Below are 19,608 nucleotides of genomic sequence, written 5' to 3' on the forward strand. Positions count from 1 at the left end.
GGGAAATTGTTTCAAGATGACGTTTCAATGTGTTTCAATGTTTCAAATGTTTATTTTGGACTTTAAATCAAATCTTGTTATTGTAATAACCTACCTTGTTGTGTGTGAGTACATCAGTGTCAGTGACGGTAGGTGACGTTGGGTCTCATGTGCGTCAATAATGAGGTATTTACATGCGGGTTTTTTTAAGAGATTTACGATAGCAGTCGAACTTACGTAATTGTAGTGGTGACTTTTTTCCTTGGATTACGTTTTCAGTAAATTACGTTTCCATGAAATAAGGAAAAAACCTAAACTGGTTCAAACACGACGTATTCATAGCTTCTACCGTTGTTGGGTTCCAGATAGTTTTTGATTTTCAAAATTGAGAGACGGGCTGGACCCCCAAAAATAGCTGCAGTAAGCTATACACGGGGTCCAGCTTAGTCCTGTTAGAAACATATTACAGTTTTCGAGTTCCTGTAAAGCACACCGCTTCACTTCGAATCGACACCAATTTCACATTTTCGATATTCCCACGCAACGTGGCATCAGTTTAGTGCTGTCGCTCGTCTTCACATCAGAATTACTACCAAAACAAGTAACAATTTTCCATTGAACACAGCATCGGCTGACGTGACGCCTCGGTAACGCGAGTTTTCCAAGTCCTGGTGACACGCAGTATCACTACTCCAAGCTGATATATTTGTTAAAAGTTATTACTTTGTCCTAAAAATGAGAACGTCTACTACCTATACGACCACACAGTCCTGCTTTATGGTTCCTGGAGGATGCAGCGCGGACGCAAAAGAAAGAAGGTCGGTTCCTCCATCGGTTCTTAGAACTTTCTGCGGTGCGAAAATATCTTCTTTGGACGAGTTCCAGTTTTCTGAGTTTCCGTTAAACGCAGCCACAGCTCACGCTGTCTGTCTAGGTGTCGTACTCGCAAGTGGCCAGAGGGAATGAGTTACGAAAGACGAAGCTTGGACTTGTATATACCTTTGGATGATGATGTCACAAAGCAGCCTCCTCCTGAAATGAATACAATAAAACAACAGTTTTTTACTCATTTTTGCTCCAAATGTAGATTAATTTTGATCAAACTCGACGTCTGTGAGCCAGTTCTAATGAGACCTCAACCACGTACCGGTTGCGTACTGACATTGTTGTGTTTCAGATACTTACTAAATACTAAAACGCCGAGCAATAACACTTTAACTAACAAAACATAGCTGCAGGTAGCAATACACAGGGTCCAGGTTAGCTGGTGTGACGTGTGTCAGGGGGTGGCCTCTGACTAAATGATGTTTAAGGCCTTTTTGCAAGGCTGTAGATGTTATATAGGGTGGAGGGCTGAGTTTGGGCTGAGTTTGTCACAATGCGCTCCCGAGCCACTACCACAAGCTTTACCGTACGTGGGTTAGATGTGTAGGAGGAGTTATGGTGAAAGGGCAGGAGGGAAGTCCAAATGGAGGAAAAAGCATGACAACTAGTGAAAGATAAGTGTTTTATTGAACAGTTGGTTGAAGTAGTTGGACGGAACAAAAAAATGTCGAAAAATACAAGTGTATTGACAGTGTTGACAAGTGTTGCCTGACGGATAATACTTGCTGTGGAACACAAAGGAGGCCATCTTTCTAAGACGTGAAGTAACAACTTATTTTTCAACAGTATCTGGTGTGGTTGCTGTCGCCGTCTCCCCCCAGGTCAAGGTTGATGACTGAGTGACCGTATTGGCCTCAGTGGAGGTGACTCGGAAGTAGTCTCCCCGCACAAAATGTGAGCATGTACTAGTTTAGTTTTAGAGTGCCACCGATGTTTGTCTGGTATGAAGTTGGTTTCCCTTACAGTTTTGTCAGCGGCGGAATTGGGCGTTAATGTATGTATGTATATAAGGCATATTGTATATGCTTGTCAGTTAAAGCGGCCAAGGTTATTTTAACGGCCGCTTCCAACAATCCCTCCTCTCGAACGTTCATGTCGGTCTTTCTGTGTTCTTTGTACATGTGAGATACACGGTGCAACCCTGACGCCGGTCGTTAGGGTCTTTATTGTGTAGGATCGGGCATTCATCACTGATATTATCTGGTCTTCCCCGAGACTGAGCTTCATTGCGACGTTGTCGTCAGCAATTGAGCATTCTTGTTACTCGATGTCCTGTCCATGAGCTTGCACCATTTTGTTTGCTACAGCACATCATTATCAGTTTGACATGTATTTCAGCAACCTGAAAAATACAGAAATAGTATTTGTACTGACTATTGATAGGGGCAGGACCTTAATTATGACTAAATTCAACTTTTCTTGGAAATGGAGAAATACAAGGAAGAAGCCATTTGGTGACAATGTTTGACGTACGGTTGTTTCGGTGGCAACGTCCTTCAATGTCAGTTTTAGTACTGAACTTGGAGTTGGAGGCAAAAAGGGAAACTTGGTTGTTTCAACAGTCAAAAACCTTATTAAAGGTTTCTATTACAACTACAATTCAGGAAGACTGTCAACGACATCATCCGCCTTCCAAACGCAATATCTACATTGTGTTTAACGGCGAATATCCCTACGCTTCTGTGCTCTTGCTTATGTACAGTCCATCAGAGTTCATGTCTTACATAATTGTAGTTAAAGTCCAATCAAATAGTCCACTGAGCAGATTAAATACAGTATCTGCAGTATTTGCACATAGCGGATTTGATGTCAGGCAGTCATTGCACCGCCGTTTTGCACAGGCACAAATTCATTACACGTCACCACTGACGCCTATTGCCCCTTAATGTTATAACTTGTGTAATGGTTAATGTTATAATTATAAGGTAATCAAATTGACCTAATTTTAGTGGTGACTTCTTTCCTTGGATTACATTTTTCATAGGTTGCTTTTCTATAAAATACGAAAAATGTTGACGTATTTCTGTGTTTGCGTTCCATTTTTCCAACTTGTTCCTGGTTCATTAACGCATAATTAATTTGCACAGTCGAGTTGACTCATCTCGACGTCGTGACGAGTTTCTGTGGATTAATGTTTTTTTGTGTTTGTTCAGTTTTCTGCCGTTGTTCTGTTCCAGATAATTTTAGCCCAAAACATTAAGAAAGATTGTCGAACAATAACACTCCCAGGTATCTAGCCTATGCCTATGGTACGTGCATAAGTGCATACATATGCGCATACATGAACCTGCAGTACACTTAAAGGTCCCAGTTTGGGGGTTAGAAAATGTGGTTGTCCTACATACTGTACATGCAACAGCATTTTAATGTTTTTCACTAAAATAATACATAATACCTGACAAAAGTAATGACAGTGATTCCCAAAATCTTGTCTTTTTTTTTTAAAATATTAATTCATCAGCTTGTACCTGTTCCAATGCAATGCAAGATCATAACATGGTTCAAGAATACATTACTGTTTTTCAACCCAACTCATGTTGGTTCCCATCATGTATAACTGTTCATAGCATTATGTTGCAGAATACCACTGAGAAACTAACCACTCTCCTGCAAATTCTCACCGTGCTTCAGTGGAATCCAACGCGCAACCATTTAAGCCTTAAACGGGACCTAGTATGCTCCCTTTCAATAAGTTAAAATAGGTCCCTGAGGTCCACAACACATGTCTTTGAATTTTTTTTTTGCTGAAAATACCACTCAGATTATGCATTCTCGCCATTCTAACATGGCTCTAACCCATCCTGTTCCAGAGGCTCTGTTTCAGAATGTTTTGCCTCCCTTCTGAGTCCCCTAGTTCTGTGAGCCAATGGGGTTTGAGCATGAGTAGTAGTTATGTTGTATGAGTACGTAAAGATTCACTTATTTAACCTTAGCAGTCAACCGAAATGAGTCAACCAGCTGCTGAATCCTCACTCATATTAGATCTACGAGGCCTCATTTAAAAATGTGTTCTAACTGCCGCAGCCTACCATCAATGTCACAGACAATACTCTATTTTTTTTTTTTACTACTACTAATACTTACATTTCCATCGTCTGCAGTTTTGTCACAGACAGTTGGTATTGATTCCCCTCTTTTAAAAAAGACAGCTGCATCACGCAGCCAATAACAGAGCACTGAACACTTCGCGAGCCGGTCCGGTGGCCCTCCAGCTGTGGGTGGAGTTACTCAGATGGAGGGGTGATTCTAATTCTATTGAGTTCCCATGTGGCGTAGTACTGAGACACAACTCTGAACGGCTTGTTGAAAACACATGTTTTCTTAAATACGCAGCTCACAAAAAACAGACTGAGTTGTCTTATTTCACATTTTGTATTAGTTATTTTGTATTAGTATTAAATAACAGTGATTCAGTGGTACCTCGACTTACGACTGTAATTGGTTCTATAAGAACGGTCGTATGTTAAAACAGTCGTATGTCAAAGCAGTTTTTCCCATATGAATGATGAAATCATGAAGGGTGAAAATAAACAAAATACACAGCACAAACACAGTAAATATGAAAAGAATATCGATCGCTTGTATCTTGGAGCAGTCGGTCGCAAGTCGATACAAATTTTCGCGACTATCGCTACTCGTATCTTGGATTAGTCATAGGTAGATGCAGTCGTAAGTCGAGGTATCACTGTATCACTTTTTATTTAAAACTACTTTGGTTTTGAGTAAGAAGTGACACAACATTTTGTTTCTAGTTTCTTAAGTTAGAGCGGAAGTAGCCAAAGCAGCTGATTGGTGAAAGTAAAAAAAGTCAATAAAACCCGTGGCCATTTATTTTTTATTTTTTTTGTATAATATAAAGACGTGAGTTTCACGTAAACCATTTTAATGAGTGTGTATAAATAGCAGTCTTATCTGAATCTGTCATCTGTTTTTTTTTTTTTTGTCTTCCCCTTGATCTCCTCTAAACATCCACCTGCATCCGACTCTTTAAAAATCCCCGTGAATAAAGGGCTGCGGAGCTATTTGCCACTTTGTGTCACAACCCGAGCTTGAACTGTGTCCCCGAGTCAAAGCTGCTTAGCCTCTCATCCACTCCTTTTATTTACCGCTACACTCTGCCTCCAAAACACAAACAAAATACACTTTGCGCCAGCTCTCAAACGGGATCAAACCCAACGCCGTTTTAAAGGGCTTAGGCTAATCAGATTTTCTCTGTGGTTCCACCGAAAGAGAGATAGAGCCGAGCGAGGGAGATGGAGGAGCGAAGCCGGGCGATAACAGTGATAGCACGCTGGGAAATGGATGGAAAGCTTCTCATTAACTCCGAACTGGAAGCTGATCTGACACATTCTGACAATTTCTACCAAAATATGTGGATCTGAGCAATGTCTGGTTAAGTCAGTGTCCCCGGCTTTTTTTTTCCAGCTTTTTTTTCCACACTTTTTGCAATGAAATAGTACTATCCTGTTAACAGATAGAACTGAGCTTATTATTATAAAGACCTACTAATAGTTAGTGGTGCAAGACTCTCAATTGATTCACTCGTAGTGAACAAATCTTTTAAATGACTAAGGATTCTGGAGTCACTCTGGCAAAAGAGTGAATCTTCAACTCACAAACGAAATAATAACTGAAATTAAAGGTTTAGGTATTTGTGGTAATTCTTATTTAATGTGACGCTTACTGAATTTACACTCTGTGCTCCACAACAATAAATCATTTTGACAGAATTGAATAATTATTGGGAGAATTCCATTAACAACTCAGAGCCGAACCAACTCTTCTGACCCGTTCATTGTTTAGGAAGTCCGCCCTCGCTCACCGTGCATCACACCGACTGAACCAAACAGGCCAAGACTCGTAATAATGGAACGACTATTTTTCCTGGGTGACTCGTCAAGAACCAAATCTCAACAAAGAGTCTTACCTTTTCTTATCCACTTCTAGATCTCACTTTCAGAGTGAAGCTTGAGCTCGCCCTGACGAACACAGAGCTGCTATTCTGCTGATACTGATGCATTACTGCATCCCTGCCATTTTGATCTTGCAACGAAAGAGCTAGTCCCACTTATTTATGTGTCTTAAAGTACCTGCAAAGTAAAAATACATTTGTGTTCTGAGTTTGTCGCAGCACAGAAAAATGTGCTTTTAACCACCACAGACTTCTCAGTAGTCTTAATTTTGCACCATACCCTGCACCATATCAGGGCTCTGCAACTGAGTGTACAAAGAGTGTCTTTCCCCGCTGTATGACTTTAAACGGCAGTTTCATCTTCCATTGAAAAACGCAGGACCGTTTCAAAAAATGTTGCACCAGCTCTGCCCTTGGTTCCAGAGATGGTAAGACACTGTCTGGCTTACAGAGCATAATTTATGCACACAGAACTGAGACAAATTCCAAAAATATTATGATATTTACAGTTTAGGAGGGATCCAATTTAACCATTAGCAGAGCTTTGTCAACATTGACCTTCATGCATTTTGAATACTGTACATATTACTCATCATGTGACAAAATGTCATGAATGGCGGCTATACGATGTCAATTACAGTCCTACAGTATGTAAGAATGTCTACATCCGCTCTCACGTAAGAGACTAGAAACAGGAAGTTGCATTACTTCCTACTGGGAACCTGATTTTGCCAACATTCTGCGTTGAATATGCTTCAGAAATTTCAAACAGTAGTTTGAAATAAAATAGGATATTTCTGTTATTTAAAACATGACCAAACATGCACTTCAACAGCTGCGACAAAAATGTTGGTTTTCAGTTTTTGAAAAGCAGATTTTATGTTTTTACCTTTATTTTTTATGCTTAAATGTTTGCCCCATTGAACTCGATTCAAACACAGTGAGAAGCTGCAGCAGAGAGCAACATTTCTCAAGCGTTCAGCGAGGATTTACTGTGAACAGTAACAAATGATGTTAACCAGCATTTTAATGAAGGATGGAGTTCAAGAATAGTATCTGAATGCATCTTTTAACCATTTTATGTTTTTGCTTGAAACGTGGAGGCAATCTCAACCTTTACACACATTTGATATATACATATATATTTTTTTGGAACAAACCCTGAATGAATGGGACAGATCATACAGTGTTTTGTTTGTGAAGTGATGAAAGGTTCAAGATAAAAACTACACAGCGGCCGTGGCCTCAGGTGCAGCTTTTCCAGTGTCGAAAGGGCCTCCACGCTGCACGCCCTAGGAGAGACACACGCGTTTAAATATACTGTAAAACACCTGGCAGAGAAAGAATGAGAGAGAAGCAAATAAAGGGAGGAAAATAAAATAAGTAAAAATATATATAATATAAAAATATAGGGGGGTACACACTACTAGTGGTTATTAGTAGTGGTTTTAATGTTGTGGCTGATCAGTGTATCATGTATGTAAGTAACTAAAGTACTTAAAGTACTTTGGATTTTTTTACTCCGCTCTTCCCTTCCTTTCTTCTCGCACTCTCTCTCTGTCCATGTTCAAGGGAAAACAAAACAAAGAGAAGCAGATTAAATCTCTCAACTGATAACAAGGCCACCATTTATGGTGTCCCCCACACCCCCCTCCTCTACTTACTCCCCTACCTTTAGATGAAATAATGTGGGGAAGAGAAGGGAGAGGGAAGTTCAAAGGGTGGAGAGGAGGTGGAGAAGATGTGTATGATGATGTGTGTGTGTGTGTGTGTGTGTGTGTGTGTGTGTGTGTGTGTGTGTGTGTGTGTGTGTGTGTGTGTGTGTGTGTGTGTGTGTGTGTGTCCTTCCACATAAACTTGTTGGATGGATTCCAGATGAGTGCGTATTAAACTAATGGGTGAGGACTTAATGTTTACTCATTTTAAATGTACAATAATCAATAAATATAAAAATATATAAAAATATAATATATATATATATATAATATACATATTTGTCTACCCTCAAACAATCTGTTTTCCCTCCCATGCGAGTATATTTTATTTCGTAAACAAGAAGGTCATGCTGTATTTTTACAAACAGAATATGTGAGTGATGATGAACACTCCTTTGAGCCGGATAAAGTCATTATTTGCCTTTGACTTGGAACATCAAAGCCAATTTGGCCTAATTTATTTTAAACTTTCAACTTTTACTCCACTACATTTCAAAGCAAATATGCTTCTTTTTACTTTTTCCAATTCAAATACCCGGAAACCCATTTTGAGCACTAAACAATGACAGCAACAAGTTCAGTCACGCCAAGCAAAGACTGGGTGTAAGTACATGAAAGTTAGCTCAAAGAGGTTCCGACATTCAAGGTGGAATATCTCTTTACAGCAAAATCTCATGTGATGATATTGAATAAGCACCTTCACCAAATCTCACAGAAATGACCTCAAAAAACAACTTCTTTAGTTGAACCCAGTGTTGGGCAGGGGGTAAATAAACTCCAATAAGGACTTTCACCCTCAAGGAAGTCACAGCTTTCTGGGGGTTTCATTTTGGGGTACCTCCACAGTAGGTCATGCAGTCCTTGACAGGAGAACCGGGGTGGAGAGATCTGAGACAGCAAGGGTGATGTCATTCTAATGTGAGGTTCCCAAGGTCGGCAGCCCACCAGGGGCTGAGTCACAGTCATTCTCAGCCTCCGAGCATGCACGTCTGTGACCGGGGAATGCTCTGCACCGCACACAGAAAGTAAAACAAAAGATGTTATTAAATAATAAAGATGACATGCCCTTAATGACATGCGTGTAAAATCAGATCAGATTTTCACTTACAATGGCAAACATCTGGTGCATTAAATATAAATAGTCGAGCAGAAACATAAACAAACAGAACCACTGTATGTATGTATGGTTTGTAGGCCCTTGGCTTCTCTGCAAGTCTAGCGTTCTTCTGTGACTGGGGTGCTTTGGGCTTGGAGTATTCGTACACACTCCCTTGAACTCCCTCCTGATTATGTATTTCTCTTTCTTCTCGTCTATTGCGATAGTTGTTAGACAAAGAGGTTGTGTGCTGTAATTATTGTTCCAATTTTTGTCACTTTAATGTTTTGTGAAATGCTTGTGTTTGTTTGTTTCTGTTTCACTTGGCATGATTATCCCCATGGATATATTGGAGGATGAATAGTGATTAGTAGTTTAGTTGATAAAAACATGGTAAGATTGTCCTCTGAATAGATGGATTGATGGTGGCAATTAAGGTATAAGAGAAACACTGTGCTCTTAACATTCCACGTTATTCAAAAGGATTAAGTTATTGTAAGTGTTTCTTGATGATAACTAAAGATGTGATTTGCAGGTTGAGAATTTGAACTCCACTAGCAGATTAACTCTGTCTTGGATGCAATGCCATTCAATGGAAAATACCCTCCTTTGGATGCCTTGGCTGCTGAGGGCACAGGTTAAAAAATCAGTATAGATTGACATGAATGATGTATACACATATCATGATATTAACAATAGCACTTAACAATAAAAGTTGGTGTTGCTTTGTGAGACAGTTGATTCAATCTGATTTCAAATAAAATGTATTCACACTTTACATTTGCACATTATGTCCTTTCACTGATGCAGATAAGGAAACAGAGAATGAAGAGAAATGTCATTAATCAGAGTGGTCAAGAGCAATGGAGGTGAAGAAGGGGGGATGATGGTGGGATAGAGAGCCACAGCAGTTTACATCTAAAAGCCAAAAAAGGAAAAGTTGAAGCAAACAAACAGATGCCGTAGTGAAGGTCAATGCGAGGGACAAGAGGAGGCCGTATAGCCGTTACCGTATAGCATCATGTGATAGTATGGTGATCACCCTATGGAGGTCCTGAAGAGGGCCCGAGAGAAGGACACTTCCCTGGTGGAGTGTGTGAGCAGGCCCTGAGGTGCCTCTAATGACATGCTCCTATAGGCCAAGTCTATGGCTTTCACCAGCTGATGAGCCAACCGCTCCTTGGACAAGGGCCTATCTTGCTTAGGTGCCGAAGCACACAAAAAACTGGTCCCAGCACCTTAATCCTTGTTACGGTCCATATAACAGTGGTGGAGAGAAGGCTGCCAACTCAATCACCTGTCTCTGAAACGGAGTGGTAATGACCTTCGGGGTGAAATAAACATTAGGACGTATGAGCACTCTAACCCCCTCCACCCATGAACTGTATGCAGGATGGGTGGACTGACTGACTGACTGGGTGGACTGACTGACTGACTGACTGCCTGCAGCTCGCCTACCTGTTTCAGCGCCAGCAGCAAAGCCGTTTTCAGAGAAATGCTCTTGATGTCTGCGGTTTGTAGAGGCTTGACATACATGACATGCGTGTAAAATCAGATCAGATTTTCACTTACAATGGCAAACATCTGGTGCATTAAATATAAATAGTCGAGCAGAAACATAGACAAACAGAACCACTGTATGTATGTATGGTTTGTAGGCCCTTGGCTTCTCTGCAAGTCTAGCGTTCTTCTGTGACTGGGGTGCTTTGGGCTTGGAGTATTCGTACACACTCCCTTGAACTCCCTCCTGATTATGTATTTCTCTTTCTTCTCGTCTATTGCGATAGTTGTTAGACAAAGAGGTTGTGTGCTGTAATTATTGTTCCAATTTTTGTCACTTTAATGTTTTGTGAAATACTTGTGTTTGTTTGTTTCTGTTTCACTTGGCATGATTATCCCCATGGATATATTGGAGGATGAATAGTGATTAGTAGTTTAGTTGATAAAAACATGGTAAGATTGTCCTCTGAATAGATGGATTGATGGTGGCAATTAAGGTATAAGAGAAACACTGTGCTCTTAACATTCCACGTTATTCAAAAGGATTAAGTTATTGTAAGTGTTTCTTGATGATTACTAAAGATGTGATTTGCAGGTTGAGAATTTGAACTCCACTAGCAGATTAACTCTGTCTTGGATGCAATGCCATTCAATGGAAAATACCCTCCTTTGGATGCCTTGGCTGCTGAGGGCACAGGTTAAAAAATCAGTATGGATTGACATGAATGATGTATACATATATCATGATATTAACAATAGCACTTAACAATAAAAGTTGGTGTTGCTTTGTGAGACAGTTGATTCAATCTGATTTCAAATAAAATGTATTCACACTTTACATTTGCACATTATGTCCTTTCACTGATGCAGATAAGGAAACAGAGAATGAAGAGAAATGTCATTAATCAGAGTGGTCAAGAGCAATGGAGGTGAAGAAGGGGGGATGATGGTGGGATAGAGAGCCACAGCAGTTTACATCTAAAAGCCAAAAAAGGAAAAGTTGAAGCAAACAAACAGATGCCGTAGTGAAGGTCAATGCGAGGGACAAGAGGAGGCCGTATAGCCGTTACCGTATAGCATCATGTGATAGTATGGTGATCACCCTATGGAGGTCCTGAAGAGGGCCCGAGAGAAGGACACTTCCCTGGTGGAGTGTGTGAGCAGGCCCTGAGGTGCCTCTAATGACATGCTCCTATAGGCCAAGTCTATGGCTTTCACCAGCTGATGAGCCAACCGCTCCTTGGACAAGGGCCTATCTTGCTTAGGTGCCGAAGCACACAAAAAACTGGTCCCAGCACCTTAATCCTTGTTACGGTCCATATAACAGTGGTGGAGAGAAGGCTGCCAACTCAATCACCTGTCTCTGAAACGGAGTGGTAATGACCTTCGGGGTGAAAGAAACATTAGGACGTATGAGCACTCTAACCCCCTCCACCCATGAACTGTATGCAGGATGGGTGGACTGACTGACTGACTGGGTGGACTGACTGACTGACTGACTGCCTGCAGCTCGCCTACCTGTTTCAGCGCCAGCAGCAAAGCCGTTTTCAGAGAAATGCTCTTGATGTCTGCGGTTTGTAGAGGCTTGAACGGAGGCCCTGACAGAGCTCGCAAAAATACCAATAAGTCCCAAGAACGGATTGGGTGAACTGGGCGCAGGCGTCGCAGACACGCCATAAAGCATACCACTAGGGGATGACTGCCTGGTATGAAGCTGTCCAAGCCCACATGACATGCGGAAATACCTGCCAAATAGGCCTTTTGTGTAGTGGCCGCTTTCTCCTCAGCGAAGAGTTCCTGCAGGAACTCCAATATTGTCCCGCTAGGGCAGTCGGAAGAGGCGTGTCCCCGCTGTTCACAACACTGGTTTAAAATACGCCACCTCAGTGTGTACTGGAAGTGTGTAGAGGGTGCCCTGCCGCTTTGTATAGTGGCAACTAGCGAATCCGAGAAGTCCGAAGCTAGGAGCTTCTCCCTCTCAGTTACCATTCCTGAAGGCGCCATAGACCGATGCGCTGGTGCCTAATCGTTCTGCGTGCCTGTGTGAATAAATCTCGCTGGAAGGGGAACTCCCACAAGGGTCTAACACTCATATGGCACAGATCGGCAAACCATTGAAGGTGGGCCAATAAGGGGTCACCAGCTGCAGCACTAGGTTGTCCTCCTGCACACTGTCCAGCACCAACTGAATGAGTGCCACAGGAGGAAAAGCGTAGAGCAATGCCTCCGGCCATGGGTGGGCCAGCACGTCCACTCCCAACGGTAGCTGGTCCCCCTCAAGGGAGAACCATAGCGTGCACAGCGTCGTCTCTCACAACGCAAACACATCCACCTCCGCCCAACTGAACCGCATCCAGATCCCCTCCACAAGCTGTCAGTCTGCCACCCGGGGGTTCCCCAAGGACAACAGGTCCACCCCATGGTTGAGGAAACGAGGGACATGGACAGCCCGGAGGAAGTGGTGATTCTATTCGGCTTACAGCAGTAAACTGTTTGCCATCCAGCACAGGGGGAGTAACCGGACCCCACCTTGGCGATTGATATGTACTATTGCCGACGTGCCGCGTAACCTTATCAGGACATGTCTGCCCTTGAGGGCTGTCAGAAAGTGCTGTAGAGCTAATAGCACCGTGTGCAGCTCCAGCACGTTTATGTGGTGTCTCGCCTGTGTTTTCATCCACCGTCCGTTTGCTTTCGTGCCATTGTAGATGGCTCCCCGCCCCTGTGGTGGATGCATCTTTGGTGATGGTGGAGTAATACGACATGCCCAGCGTGGATCCCACACAGAGGAACCTTGCACTTCTCCACACCGACAAGGCCTTCTTCCACCTGGGTGACACCTGCCGCACTTGTCCTTCACTGGGTGGAAACGCCGTGTCTGAACTGTGATGTGCATGACTTTGCCTGAACCCTGACTGGGGATCGGCGGGGATAACCCGCCGTTCAACCCGTGGACCCACTGATCCGATATGTACCGACCTCGAGCCTGGGCGCCCTGTGGCACAGCGTTCAATGGGTTGGGCCTGGGCCCATCATGGCCAATTGATGCCTTGCAGGCAATATGTTCTGATAAAAATTCACCCCTGGTATGGCGTGACACCATGGGACTCTGGGGGTTAATGAGTTTCACATGTTTTATTGTTGAATCTATGATTGGCCTCAAACAGTGCTTTATGGTACTGTGGGGGTTCGTGTGCGGCAGGTGAGTGTTTATATTGGGAACCTGCTACACTCCCACGGTGGGAGGTGTGAGGGGTTGGGGTATCTGTTTCATGGCACAGACATTTGGGCACTGAGGTGGGCAAATGGTGTGTGTGTGTTTTTTCACTGTAAACATGTTCTTTCCAGCTGTAGACACGGGGAGAAAGGAGGGCTTCAGTGGGACAGGACAGTCATCCTGCAGCCCCAACCCCCGTTTTATCCGAGGTTCAGGGCCTGCTTGCCGCAGCAGGACCCTGTTCATGCGGGACCGGCAGCGGTCCTGGGGGCAGGGCTGCCTCTGCTGCTCCTGCACTTGGCCGGTGGGGCGGAACGCGTTCCGGGTCCAGCCTCATGGCTTCTGCTGCCCCTGGGAACTCTGGGGAGGAGGGCTCTTTCCGTCCCTGCGACTTCGCCTCCACCAGGCATCTATGCTGTGAGGGATCCAGGACTGGAGAGCCTCTCTGCTCTACTTCTTCTCCTCGTCTCAAGGCCTATAGCTTCCCCAAAGCAGGTGGGGGACACCGGTGCATCGAGAAGCTGCACCTTGTCCAGGTCCTGAATTCCGGTTAGGCCCAGCCAAAGGGATGCCTTCACTTCCACGCAGGCTCCCATGCTATGCCCGGTAGTTTGAGCTGTGCAATGGGTGAGGCAGAGGTAGAGGTCCGTGGTCTTCAGCAGCTCCACCACGGTTCCATTGCGGGTTGTCCATTACGGCTCGACTTCTGCTTCCTCCTCTTTTCTAACTTACGTATTGGTATATTATACCCGTGGGGGTGAGACGGAAGTGCAGCGTCGTCACTTCCTCTGCCTTTTCAGGTTTGAATGCAGAGTGTTTCGATTGGATTACGTGATCTGACGATCAGTCCCATGAGTAATAGGTTGCAGTCCCTGCAATAGGCAACCTGGCTTGTTGCTTCTTTCACAGCAGAGTTCCTGCTATTGTGAATTGTTGTGTGTTCGTTATTCATTTTTAGGTTCATTTAACATTTTTATTGTTATTTACATTTTCAGTTTTAATTGTTAATTTCTTGATCATTTTAATTTTTATGATTTATTTTTATTGATTGTATCCATCTGTTTATTTTCTATTTCAAGTCTCTGCACTAGTATCGCCTATTGTTTTGATGCATACTGCTTTGATACCGCAACTGCACTTTCAGGATGAAGAAAGTATCTACTGTATGTACGTATCTATCAAGAGGTGGAGAGGGAGGTGGGTTGAAAAAAAAAGTGCAGAGGTACAGAAAACGGAAGGAGAGAGCGTATCTGTGTATAAACAATGGCTTCTTTATCATTTCAAAACATGACGCCGCTTAAAGAGCACTCAGGGAATCAGAGAAGGAAGCGAGGGGGGAGATATATCAAACTCAGAGAAGGCAGCAAGGGGAGAGATATATCATGGTTTGATATATCTCCCCCCTCGCTTCCTTCTCTGATTCCCGGTGACGTTTATGGATCAGACAAAAAGAATCACATCCGTCCAACAGCAACCTTTAATCATCCTGAGAAGCGGCTTCGCTAATAGCAGCTTCAGAGCAAGGGTTTGTCTTGTGCGTCTAGACACATTACTGCCGCGCCGCCATAAAACACCTACATCCATCAGTGTGTGTGTGTGTGTGTGTGTGTGTGTGTGTGTGTGTGTGTGTGTGTGTGTGTGTGTGTGTGTGTGTGTGTGTGTGTGTGTTGTGTATGTTAAGCAGAAAGAAAGAAAGAAAGAAAGAAAGAAAAAGGAAATAGTCCCCCAAAAAAATCATGTCTTTGTGTATCTCTGCCTCGTGCGGGAGATTCAGTGGGGAAAAAATCTCATTAGTGTTTTGCTGACTCTCAAAAAGCCGAATAAGCGCCTGAAGGGTCTGAACAGTGATGGGAAAAGCCAGCGCTGGGTTTCAGGGAGATTGGCCTCTCTCTCTACCTCTATTGTCTCCTTTCTTTTCCCTTTATTCATTATTTTTTCCCTGTTGTCCATCAAGTAGACTCGTCTCGTCTTTAGTTGTGAATTCTGATATAATGTGAAGTGAAAGGCTCTCAAAATAGCGCAAAAATGCTCACAATACTCAGAGTAGCCCACAACCCTTATTGTGAAATGTTGATTTCAAAATAAGAGCTCACCTCTCGCATTGAGTTGGGTCTGCTGGGTTTGGTTATCCAAAAGATATGCTGGTTTTGACAATATTTGCATATATAAATATACATATTAGGGCTGTCTAACGATTAAACGATTAAAAAAATTAATCGCAGGATATTTGTGAGATTAATTGTGATTAATCACAGTTAAAATCTACTCAAAAATGACCCAAAATAAATATTTTTATATTCAAAAAGCAGTGCAATGAGACATACAAGAAACCCAACCCTAACCCTATATACCGTATTTCTCAGTATAATATTGCTGACTGCTGACATTTAGGCAAAAGTAAGAAGCAAACTTTTCTCTTGATTTAACCTTTTCTTTTGAACAGTTTAATGCTGCTTTATTCATGTTTCTCTTTCAAAAACTCTATTCCTGCATTCCCTGATTCACAACAGAAAGCCACTTTGCGGTGGTCAAAAAAGGTCAACTTAAATAAAAAAACACTGGATAATAGGTTCACCCGGTGGCCCTCGGAGTATTGCAGTCCAGTGGTTTCATGTGAACTTTTTGGGTCTGACACCGTTGGACGGAGAGAGTCCCTGTGTCGAAATGTTAAAATGATATTTAGGGAATTTAGTTGTATATATTATATATATGAAGATGATTGTACGACATCTGTTCAGATCACTCTTAAAATCCTCTGCAGCCTCATTGGAAGCCCACTCACACTCTGAATTTGAATGAGCTACTAATACTACTAATGCTACTACTAAATACAAACAATGCCCTAATTAGTCACTTTTTTTTTTGTTTCTATGTTTATTTGTATTTATTTTATTTTGCTTAATGGAGCAAATATGAAAGTTTCAATTTAAACCATATACAGTATGTGTATTATAAATAAAATGTGTGGGTCCCTGGGGAAATTTTTTTCATCTTGCTCGTCAGGTGTATTGTAGAGAGCAAAGTGAAGTGAGGGTGCATAGCGATGCTTATGCATATATAAAGAGGAGTTTCAAAACATATATCTTCAATAGGGGACATGTAAAACATACACAGTTGACAAGAGAGATTGTCAGTGTTGGAGCCTCCAAAACCATAGATTTCAGTTTGTTTTTGCAAAATGCTCAGAAAGTTGGCAGAGCTCTGGTAAAGGGGCGTGGTCAGTTTGTAGCCCCAGCATTAGTAAATTACCTGAGGTTCCCCCTTAAGGACGCTCACTCTCTCCTGCCTCCATGGTAACACAACTCAAACAGCCCCAGAGCGCAAGCTGCCGTTGCTCCCATTGAAATGGCGGAGTGGGCGTGGCTCTGATCTGCAGTGGGTGGGGCCTAAGAAATTCAACCAATTAGGATCTTTGCGTTATGGATTTTAATGACCAATGCTTATTAATTTTTCTCTTTATTGCCTATATTGCTCCTTTCTTTTAGACAAGTTGCCGTTATTTTAAATGTTTTGTGTATTTTTATTGTTGATTGTTAATTAAATGTTTCGTTTTTAATTCTTTATTGCCAAAATTCTCTGGTTTATTGCTTATTTTTGGATCACGTTTGTTTATTATGGATTTTTGGATTCATCGTACCTTGTCAATTTGTGGGGGGTCATTTTAGGTTTAGTCTATTTCACATGTATGTAATGTAAGGGATAGCTAACCAAATGATTTGTTTCATTTTCTCTCTATCTATCTATCTATCTATCTATCTATCTATCTATCTTATCTATCTGTCTATCTGTCTATCTGTCTGTCATTGTTGGTATTTGCAGAAATCATGAAACCAGTTCCAACAAACTTGCTATTTCTTATTTCAGATCTCACATCTTTGTGTTATTTCATTCGATAACACTACTGAAAATTACTAAGGAACAACCATGAATCATCAGAAAACAGTGATTTTTTGAGTAAAACCTTTATTTTTCATTCTCCTCTCCCTCGCCCCCTCCCTCCCTCCCTCCCTCCTTCCCTCCCTCTGTGCAGCTGATTCACACCATCAGCGTTGTGGACAGGGACGAGCCCCAGTCCGGTCATCATTTCTACTTCACGCTGGCCCCCGAAGCCTCCATTAACCGCCACTTCACCCTGTGGAACATCCAAGGTCAGAGCGCAAAGGTTGCCTTTTCGAGAAAGGTCACGGGGAACACTAAATTAATGCGAACGGATACGCTGTCAATTTGCATCACAATGGTTACGCTCTGGGTAGAGTAAAAATTAATGGAGGACTGGAGAGAGGTAAAAACAGGCAGCATGGATTTTGATTTACATTTAAAATGTGACTCTGGAGTCTGAACGCTGATGGATAGTCTCACAGCTTTATTTACTTATTTATACCTAATGAGAATCAATATGACGGGGAGATCAAAGGTGAAAGACAACTGGGAATTCTGTGAAATATTGTTGTTTATAATATATATATATATTTATTTTTATCATTGTTAAAAAAAATAAAAATACATATACAAATATAAATATATATATATATATATATATATATATATATATATATATATATATATATATATATATATTTTTTTATATTTGTATATGTATTTTTATTTTTATTTTTATATATATATATATATATTTATATATTTATATTTGTATATGTATTTTTATTTTTCCACACTAGTCTGTGTGTTTTTTTGGAGCGCCGTGCTGAGCTAGTGCTCTACAGAGCTTTTAGCGACATGCAGCCGAGTGGATGTGACGTGCGGCCAAACCGTGATTGATCTGACACCAGGGAAATGTCAGGGGAGCAGGCTGGGGAAATGTCACCGTGTGGAGGCCGCCCGCTCCACTGCACACCAGGCTCACGTGCGTGTGAGGGCGCGCATGTCGCCGCTCCATAGGTCGAGTGTGTGGATATGTGTGTTTACCATAACATTGTTTTTGTTTGTTTGTTTTATTTTTTTAGTCACACTACAACACACTATAACCTAACTATACACTCACATAGCCATGTTAGGATGGCTATAGGACTCACATAGGATGTTGAGCATTGACATCAGATTCTCAGCCAATTCTGTGAGATTGATAGATACATAGATAGATAGATAAATAGATAGATAAATAGATAGATAGATAGATAGATAGATAGATAGATAGATAGATAGATAGATAGATGGATGGATGGATAGATAGATAGATAGATAGATAGATAGATAGATAGATAGATAGATAGATAGATAGATAGATAGATAGATAGATAGATGGATGGATGGATGGATGGATGGATGGATGGATGGATGGATGGATGGATGGATGGATGGATGGATGGATGGATGGATGGATGGATGGATGGATGGATGGATGGATGGATAGATAGATAGATGGATGGATGGATGGATGGATGGATGGATGGATGGATGGATGGATGGATGGATGGATGGATGGATGGATGGATGGATGGATGGATGGATGGATGGATGGATGGATGGATGGATAGATACTGTAGATACTGTAGATACTGTAGATACCGCAGATAGATAGACATACAATAAACAAAACAATTGTGTGTGTGTGTGTGTGTGTGTGTGTGTGTGTATTGGTACTTGGTCTATTAGACATGTATTATGCAATATTTATCCATATCTTATACACATACACGTCTAGATATATATATTTGTTTATTTATTTATATGGTAATCATATAAATACTTTCGCAATTAAAATTCCACTCATTAAAAAACGTATCAATTTATGTAGCGTTATATGGTACATATATTATCAAATATTATCAAATATTATAAATAGGGTACCACCTCTAATTTAAGATGGAATAGAATAAGTCGCATTGATTAGTCTGTTAAGGATTGGAGTTTTTCGGATACATTCACCACTGTCTTCAATTTTTAAATAACACAAACCGACAAAAAAATATTTAATAAATGGGATTTATTTTACTGTGCCTAATATTTGAATAAATGAAATAATAGTAAAATAAAAGATAAAGAAAATAAGCAAATGATTACAGGATTTAAAATGGTGACAGACTTTAACTCAGGGACAAAAGTGAGGTAGGAAGTTATACGACGCTCATCGAAATAATAAAGGTGAGGCGCACGCTAAGGGCAATTCATTTAAAAGGTAAATTATTCAATTTGACATCAACTCGTATCATGGAGCAGGTTGGAAGCCTTTGTCTTACTGGTCGCCGAGTCAGAGGTAGAGATTTTCCTCTGTTTCCCCAAAGTGATGAACGCGATAATCATTGTTTAGTGAAAATAAGAAAACATTATACTTCAGCTGGGCAAC

At 41.6% G+C, this 19,608-nt stretch overlaps 1 protein-coding gene across 1 annotated transcript in view; it reads left to right on the top strand.

The window, feature by feature from the left end:
- Nucleotides 1-19,608, top strand: part of cdh22 (cadherin 22) — a gene marked incomplete at both ends in the record, with an annotated part of 94,446 nt that overhangs the window by 58,801 nt on the left and 16,037 nt on the right. Inside the window, one exon of the mRNA XM_080001026.1 lies at nt 17,335-17,452. Within this exon, the coding sequence (XP_079857152.1) occupies nt 17,335-17,452 (118 nt within the window). The remainder of the gene's footprint in view (nt 1-17,334; nt 17,453-19,608) is intronic.

The sequence above is a fragment of the Zeus faber genome (genome assembly GCF_960531495.2).
Source record: "Zeus faber genome assembly, chromosome: 5".
In the NCBI taxonomy this organism is placed as follows: domain Eukaryota; kingdom Metazoa; phylum Chordata; class Actinopteri; order Zeiformes; family Zeidae; genus Zeus; species Zeus faber.